The sequence below is a fragment of the Charadrius vociferus genome, unplaced genomic scaffold, assembly GCF_000708025.1.
Source record: "Charadrius vociferus isolate BGI_N301 unplaced genomic scaffold, ASM70802v2 scaffold661, whole genome shotgun sequence".
In the NCBI taxonomy this organism is placed as follows: Eukaryota; Metazoa; Chordata; class Aves; order Charadriiformes; family Charadriidae; genus Charadrius; species Charadrius vociferus.
Window position 1 is genome coordinate 58,198 of NW_009647002.1, and position 8,469 is coordinate 66,666.

Here is an 8,469-nt window from a genome sequence, read left to right on the forward strand (position 1 = left end):
TGGCAGCCTGCAGGACAGAGGGAGGCCTCCACGGGGGATGATCCTCACCACCTGAGGAACCCCAGCAAAAAGGTTGTTACTCAGATGCTGGAGAAGGTATGGGTCAGGCTATGACAGGGGCGTGGCGAAAGGAAAAGGAAAGGTTTCTCCTGGAAATAAAGCTGTAAATGGCCGGAGAGACCACACACTGCTCCTAAGAGGTTTATGCTGCAGACGTGAGAGGCACAGGCTCATGAAGACTCCCTTGGTTGTCAAGGCAGCTAATTTCAGTGCAGCTCACCAGTTTCTGTGCCGTGGGAGACTTGTGACTGACACACATGCACATCAACGCACCAGTCCTCCCCCTGGGCCCGTAAACACCATATGGAAGCATATGACACCATAAGTGTTTCATTTAATATTGCCCCTCCAAGGGGCTTCACTGTAACAGTAACAAGAAGGCATCTTTGCCAAGGGCTGCTCAGGGCCTGAAGACTCTAGGCAGTAACAGTGCCTCCGGGTAACAATGGCCAGAGGATGAAGGAGCAAGTCCAAGCAGCTCTGGAGTAGCCAAAGTCCAAAGATTCGGTGCTGCTCCAGACAAGCCCCAGCTCGTGCTGGAGGCAGAGGGCTCTGGCCAGGCCCAGTAACAGTGCTGGAGGCAGAGGGCTCAGGAGCGGCTCCGGTCTTCATGGTTGCCTACAATCATTTTGCTGTAGAGTTTCTGTTGCTCCTCCTTGAATGTGTCTTTCACCTTCTCTCTCTTCAGTCCTCCATCCCTGGGGAGAGAGTCACATCCTCAGAGGAGCTGCAGGCGGGCACTGTCTGAACGTTCAACTGGGGTTGCTCAGAGCAGGTCAGAGCTCCCGCAACAGCCGGACAGCTACAGCCGTACTGTATGTTGCCAGGGCACACCGCAGACCAACTGTCCCAACACAGAGTTACTTTCACACCTTGCTCTGCCAGGAGCTGCACCCATGGCCCCTCTGTGCTCAACACGGCAGCTCTGTCAGAAGCGTGAGCTGCTCTGATACCACTACAGCAGACTGCCTGTAGAGTCCCTGTGCCTCCCAGGCTCTGAAGACATCAGTGCCTGAAAAAGGAAGCTCCTAAGCTGAACCCACTTTGCTGAGCAGCATCAAGTCAGAATCAAGGCACCCCGTTCAAACTGGAATCACAGAATGAAGCCCTGGTGCCCAACACACACAGCAGAAGCAAAGACTTTGGTCCCCGCTACAGAAGAGCAGTTTTGGAGGTCACAGGCAAGATGTATCTCCATTTTTCCATAGGCCTACTCTGCCCAACACAAGACACAAACTTTGCTCTACAGCCCACGAGCACACACCAGGACCCAGAACAAGGCACCCGGGCACCAGGAAGAGAAAAGCCTGCCTGGACTCACCAGAGCAGATCCACGAGGCCCCCTTGCCTGGCAATGGCTGACTTCACTCGATTGGCAAACTGGACAGCATCCTCTTCAGCCTGTGGCAAAACAACACTGGTCAGCAGGAGCAAAGGGCCACACAGGCAGCAGATTGGACAGGCCAGGTTCACCCGACTTACCTGCCTGGTCATTGGAGGCAAGTACCAGACACTGCAGACAATGGCCCAACTGGTCATCATCCTAAGGAGGTAGGTTACCATGCCATACTTGCTGCTGTTCCAAAAGGCATCTCCAAACTGTGGGTCATACTACAGAAGCAGAAGAGCTCATAAAAGCCAGGCAGTGGTTGCACCATCCCTGAGGCTCCAAGTTCCACCCCAAGCCCAGCTATAGGCCAGCCCTCCCAGAGCACCACGCGGAGTGATCTCAGCTTCCCTGTGCCCTCAGACCAGGCTGTTGGCTCGGCAGTACCAAGACTGGGCTGCCAAGACTGAGCTCTCACGCAGAGAACTACCTGTGCTGGAAGAATGTTTGCCTTCTCATACCTTGATGGCTACAGGGTAAACCGTGGCTCCAATTTCAAAGCTCCCCTTTTTGAACATCATCACAGACGTGTTGTTGATGCAGGTTCCTGTAAGAGGCAAGCACAATCTTCTCAACTTCCCTTTGCAAGTCAGTTCAGAAGTCCAAGCTACGCACCTAAGGACAAGGCCACAGGCATCCAGCATCTGCCCCGACACTCGCTCCAAACCCTGCTCTCTGTATGCACAGGAGGTGTCACTGGGACACCATATATCTGACTTCCACATTCTGGGTTCAGTCAGCTCTAAAGATGCAATGTCCCCTTTGTCTCAGTGAAGGGTCTCAAGGCCCTTAGCTGCGTAAGAAGGGAAGGAGCACAGACACGGTGCTGTCCCAATGTGGCCTCTCCACCAGGTGCCTGTCTGGCCTTGCTCCACAACTCACCTTCCGGGAAGATAAGAATAGGCAGTTTGCTCTTGTCCTGGACATGTTCTGTGAGCCTGAAGAGAAGAGTGTCACCCATTAACACAGGGCACAGAAGCTGTCACTAGCAATCCACATAGCATACAGTCCTTGTCCTGCACTCACTGGGAAGTATCTGGGTGCCAGCAACTGTGGCACAGTCTCCCAACACCCAGGAGGCATGGCAGCGCCCTCACCCAAGGGAAGTGGGCAGCCCCCCCCTCCCAGCCTCCAGACCTCCCCTGCAGCTAGCAACTGTCCCACCTTTTGGCGACGAGGTGACGATCTTTGACCTCAGAGCGTTCAAACCAGACGTGGGGGCAAGCTTTCACCATGGCTCTCTGTATCACACCCATGAGGCCTCCATGGATCTGACCCACCTGAACAGGGCAAGAAGACACAAGTTACAAGACCTGGGGACACAGGAAGGCCAAGGCAGCCCCGAGATTCACAGCCCAGTTGAGGTTTGTCTTTCTACCCGTGCCCTGGAAAGGCTGAGAGGGAAGGACAGATGTAGCAAGCCCCAAGTGCTTTCCACACTGCAGGAGGTCCAGCTGGGGAAGCACTTTGCTCTTCCATGGATAGCAAAGCCCAGAGCTCCACTTGCAAAGCACTCCCTAGAGACCCCTGGTGCTCCGAGCACCAGGCCAAGCTTGCTGGAAAGCCACGTGCAACAGGGAAACTGTGCACAGTCTCTGAGAGTGCCCTGAGATGTCATGCAGGGAAAAGTAGTTCTGCATGCTCAAAAGCCTCTTGTGCCACACAATACCCTTGCTGCTCCCACCACGCGTGCAACCAGGCCCTGGCAGGCAGAGCTGGGGCTGGGCTGCAGACCTTACCATCGCGTAGTAGCCATCACTGGCCAGGATGATCACATCAATGGGAGATGTGTGATTGGCCACGCAGATGCCTCCATTTCGGGGTCTGTTTTCTCTAAATGCAAAACAAAAGTAGAGATGAGGACAGAGGAACGAAGCATGAGGCCTGCAAGAGGCATGGCATGGAGCAGCTAGTGGGAAGGAACAGCAGCAGACAGTGCCTCCTTACCGGTCATGGTAGGTGATGATGGCCGTCAGGGCACGCACACAGATCCGGTAACACATCAGGTGGACATGCTTGCTCAGGAACTCCTTACACCTGCAGCCCAGGACAGAGACCATCACCCCCCAGTTCCACAATCTCCCCTGTAACAGTGCCGCTCAGCCCTGCTGCCCCAGGCCATGAGATACAAGCGAGACTTCACATCTCTCATAGAAACATGTCTCATCCTGGCTTTTGCCATCAGCTTATGACCACTGATGCGTAAATCATGAGGACCAAACTCTGGCCTTTGCTCTTTTCTCTTCGTATTCCTTTCAGAGCCCAGCGCTCTGCCACCCGCTTAGTGGTCACATCTAGGCCCTTCGTTTAAAATTACAGGGCGTCTGTTCCTGAGGGGTTAGACGCCAGGACCACCCGCCTTGTCTGCAGCAGGTGGAACAGACAGGCCTTGCAGGAAAACTTCAGGATTATCGGGTCTCAAACTGCACAGGAGGCTTCCCATCACCTCTTCCCCCAGAGAGGAACTCACCTTCCATTTGGCAAATATCCCACCACTGTAGTACCAGTCACCAACAAGCTGATGCCAGTAAACGCCAGAGCTATCCTGCAGAAAGAGGGAAGCTACATGCTAGCAAATCCAGGCCACAGGCCCTACTCATCAAGCAGCCTGTCTCTCCTGACCATGTTGAACAGGCTCCGTGGGGCTCGGACACCAGCTGCACTTGCTGCAGTGGGAACAGGCCGTCAGCAGTGTCTCGGCAGGCAGGTTCCCGCAGCCACACTCACCTGAGGGGCAGAAGGAAGCAATAGCGGATGAGCACACCCAGTCCCCAGAGGACAGTGAGGCGCAGGCTGATATACTGGAAGTTGTAGTTGGTCCTGCTGAGTAGGTTCCAGGACTCCAGCTCTTCAGCAGAGAACCTCTTGGTCACTTCATCATCCATGATGGTCTCGATGCCTTTGCGGCAGAAATAGAAGATATCTGAGAGCTCAAACTCAGGGGTGTCCAGGGCTTTGCCGCTGCCACTCCGGCGGATCTGCTTGATCTCCTCTTCCAGTGATGTTGGCTCCTTCGCAATGATACCTGCAACATGCCACAGGCAGCGCTGAGCAAAGTGCGACTTGCCTGCTCAAAGACGGCTGAGAGCCAGCGCACTTACTCGCCCGTCCTCCAGAGGGCGCCCTTCCCTTCTCCAGTCCAGACAGGTATAAACCAGTCCTCCCACCTGCCTAGAGATGAAGCCTTCCCTGGCTGCTTCCCTGCCCTTCCTCATGAAACGGACCCCTCCATAGCTCCCTCCAATCCATCTACATGGAAAAGGCTTCCCAGCAACCTCAGCTGCTCAGAGACACCACATTTACCCTATCTCCCAAAAAGAATTTTGAACTTTATATATACCCATGCAGGGCAGGATCTTACCATTGACATAGGGCTTGTATAACGGATGGTTCTTCTCCTTGGCACCACGCTCTATCCTCAGTGTCGCCCACTGCAAGAGACACACATGATGAGCAAAATTCGTCAGGCCTGTAGCTCCAGTTCATACTATCCCTGTTTTACAGTCAACTTCCAGGGAAGGCCATGGTTAAGGGGTGAAAATGGGACTAAAGCAGGAGGCGTCCGTACAGAACCGAAAGAGTGATGAACACAGCTGAACCGGCGTGGAAGCAGAGACTGGCCCGGGAGGAACATTTTTACAGCAGAGACTTGTCTGCAACAGGACAAGAGGAGGGATGGGGAGGTGACCAGCACAGGCACAGGACAACCATGACGTGCAGATGTTTGTGTGCCATTCTGCACAGCAGAGCCCCAGCAGGAAGCAGGGATTGCCAGCGGGAAGAAGAGTGCTCAGTGGTGAGATGGCACAGCAAGATTTTCTGCAGCCTCTGTGTCCTGTAGGCTCTGCTGCACCCGGCATGTGGTTGCCACCACACCGCTGCTGGGCGGACTGAGCATCCTGCTGGGGTGGTCTACATCACCGTGCAGGAAGCTGAGTACGGGACCAGTGCTATTTTTCAACCCTCATTTATTCTCAAAGAAATGCTCAAAGCAGAGACTGTGTTTTCAAGCTGCTGCTAAAAACATCACGCTGGTGATGGGATGGGATCCTTCCCTCCCCAGTCCAGCTAACAGCTGCTGCAGCTCACCAGTCAGTCCAAAACAGCAGCAGCAAGCGCTCTGAGACAGCTCTCTGGCAGCTGGCTGCCAAATCCCATGCCCAGACTACCTGTTATCCACAGAAATCTCTCTCAGCTAATTCTCAAGGACACCAGCAAAAACTGCAGGCTGGATTTCTGGCCAGTCTTCCTGCCTGCCTGCCAAGTAACCCTCTCAGCCTCATGCTCTTCTGCATTATACAGGCCTGGGGGAACAAGATTCTGGTGTACAACATGCTTATTTCTCCAGGGTAGTTGCTCCATCAGGGATCTGTGAAGAAGGGGAAGCTGCTGGGAAGTCTTGGCATACTGGTCTCAGCCCATGCCAGCATCAGATCAGGAGGCAGCGATGTGGGAATGCTAATTGCATATGGAGTGTCCGGCTCATCTAGAAGCCTCCTCTGCCAGCAGAAGGAACTGCAGGATTGCAGATGATTGTCTAGACACTGCCATCCCAGGAGAAGTCAGAAGAGGAGCTCTGACCCGCAGGATCTGGGCAGCCTATGGAGAACCCGCTCCTCGCAAGCCCAGCGTGTCTCTATCCTGATTGCAGTAGCAGAAAACCCAGACTCCCACCTGGGAGGCACCAGGCAGGTCTCCCTCCTCACCAACAGAGACGTGCAGCTGCCACTGCAGGGCTGCAGCTCTGGCTATGTCCCACAAGCTGCCAGATTGGAGTGCCGCCCCTCTGGGCTGGGTTGGCAACACTGGCCTCTAGAGCTGGGAAAACCTTTCAGGTAAATAACACTCCCCAAAAATACAATTCCGTATGACCAAACCCAGTGAGTGAATTTTCCACCAAATCTGTGAGCAGTTGTGCCAGAGTGCTCCTCTCTCCCACTGCAAAGATTATTTGATAAAAGCTGAAATAGACTTCAGAGTCTTTTCAGAAAAATGGTTTCAAAATTAAACACCAAAATAAGTGTGGAGAATAAACGTTCATGAATTGAAGAAAGAAAAAAAAAAAAAAGAAAACAAGGTCAAAAGTTCCATTTCAGATAAACCAAACTTCTTACTAATTTTTTCCCCCAGTTCAGTCACTAAATTTGAAGTCAGGTCTTCAGACATCTGTGTTAACGAAGCACCTCACAAAGCCCAGCGTCTTTGCATTCAGAAGCCTTTGGGGAGGACTTGGAATTTAAAGAGTTGAACATTGCAAGCTCCAAGGCTGCCTTCCCAGGCCAGCCAGTACAGAGATACTCCTGGGGAAGACCAGCCCTGTTGAAACAGCAGTAGCTGTACCAGAAATCCTTTTGCAGCTTGAACCCTACATTAAAGAGACTAAACCCTCCCTATCAAGCACAGGGCACCCCTTTTCCTTTTGCTCGGGCTGTCAGGGTAGGGTGGTGTAGGCTTTATCTACCAGGAGTTTGGCAACAGTTCTGGTCTTGCCAGGCACTTGCTTCAAGGAGAAGTGTTGGCTGTGAGACAGCCCATAAAATTAGTCTGCCAAAGGCAGGCAAGGGAACAGCATGACCCCAAGTTGGAAAATTCCACTTGGCCTCCCAGTGCCAAAAGGGTCAGTAAGGGCTGCTGGTTGTCCTCGGAGGCTGCAGGTCCAGACATGGCCACTGGGCTCAGCAGATAAGCAGACGGCACTCCAGGACAGAAGGGTGTTGAGAGTGCTGGGTTCTGGCCACAGACCACCCAGGGCTTGCAGTACAGACAGTCCTGCCTTACCTCCTGCTTTTGCTTCATCCAAACACGTGCTGGAGGAGGAGGAGCCCGCTGACTGCAGCCTTGTCCCTCCCCATCACACCCTACACCCCTTTTGGCTTCTTTCCTCATCGAGCTGCAACAGCACCTCCCTCATCTGGGACATTAACCCATCCAAGCACACACCTCCTCTCGGCACACCTACAGATCCTACCGTACTATTGCGTACTCACGGGCCAGGCTATCCTACCACTTTACCTGAAGATTTACTGGATTAATTACAGGGGGAAAACAGCCCACGAACAGAGGTCTAGTAAATGGCATTTGGCTGAGATGACCCAAACGGGTCACCTGGCACCAGCACGTGTCATCAACAAACCAATCTCCCATCCCAGTCATCTGCAATGCTGTGCTGAGGGGCAAAAGCCTCTCTTCCTAGCATGACCACGCTTGACAAGACCCCTGTAAACACGCAGAAAATTCTGAAAACATGACTTACCTGAAAAATCTTTAATAATGTCTTCATGTAAACCTTGCGGATGCCAAAGGAGACTCCAAAAATTGCTGGCACAATGATGAAAACCAGAAGCAGAGTGAAGAGGACAGTTATGGAAATCCCCAAGAGATTAACAACCAGGCTGTCAAAGGGGAGCAGGAGGAACATGGTGAAGGGCCCAGGCAAGGCTGGTGCCCTGCAGCCAGACGGAAAGGCTGCCCACAGCGGTTAACCAGTCCTCCTGTTATTCAGCAACAGTCTCGCACATGCACTGAGTCCGCAGCCTGCTCATAGACCCCATTCCAAAGTTCACATCCTTTTTGGGCTCTGTGAGAGAGGGAACGCAACAGGATCGGGGAGAGTAGTTGGGAAAACAAGCAAACTGTCTGCCAGGAGCCCAGGTGAGTTCAGACAGCGTGGGCTGAAGAGCTCAAAGAAGACAGAACACGCACACAGGTTCCTCCATGGGCGTGCAGCGGGCACTGCAGTGACACAACTGCGTGAACGGATATCCTCCCAAGGCGCCGCTGAGCAAGTCCTGCTGTGGGGCAGCCTGTGAAGAAGCTGGCAGCAGAATCCCCTTCTGGCTGCTGAGAGCATGCAGAGTCTCTTCACAGGGACAAGGTGGAGTCCATCCCTGAGCCTGCATTGGAGGAGATCGAGGGAGTTGGCACTTGCAGGAGCCTACCGGATGTGGAGCTATTATTGTTCTTTCCGTGAGGACACAGGCACTAGCGCAGATCCTTGCATGACGCCTGGAACAAGTTTAATT

The 8,469-nt window shown here is 53.3% G+C and overlaps 1 protein-coding gene across 1 annotated transcript; it reads right to left on the bottom strand.

The window, feature by feature from the left end:
* Positions 1-375: 375 nt before the first annotated feature.
* Positions 376-8,228, bottom strand: AGPAT6 (1-acylglycerol-3-phosphate O-acyltransferase 6). The gene is made up of 12 exons (XM_009895402.1): positions 7,701-8,228; positions 4,809-4,878; positions 4,175-4,472; positions 3,918-3,992; positions 3,395-3,484; positions 3,187-3,280; positions 2,612-2,727; positions 2,330-2,385; positions 1,909-1,994; positions 1,543-1,671; positions 1,382-1,461; positions 376-758 (listed from the first exon to the last, which is right to left on the bottom strand). The coding sequence occupies exons 1-12, from the start codon at positions 7,863-7,865 to the stop codon at positions 650-652; spliced, it is 1,368 nt and encodes a 455-aa protein (XP_009893704.1). The 5' UTR covers positions 7,866-8,228; the 3' UTR covers positions 376-649.
* Positions 8,229-8,469: the final 241 nt, after the last annotated feature.

What these genes read in the sequence shown, in the direction of transcription:
- AGPAT6 (XM_009895402.1), bottom strand. Translation starts at nt 7,865, where the DNA reads ATGTTCCTCCTGCTCCCCTTTGACAGCCTGGTTGTTAATCTCTTGGGG. An exon ending in CATTATTAAAGATTTTTCAG is followed by an intron (nt 4,879 to 7,700) that starts GTAAGTCATGTT and finishes TGTCTCTTGCAG; the next exon opens with TGGGCGACACTGAGGATAGA. An exon ending in TATTCTTATCTTCCCGGAAG is followed by an intron (nt 1,995 to 2,329) that starts GTGAGTTGTGGA and finishes TGCCTCTTACAG; the next exon opens with GAACCTGCATCAACAACACG.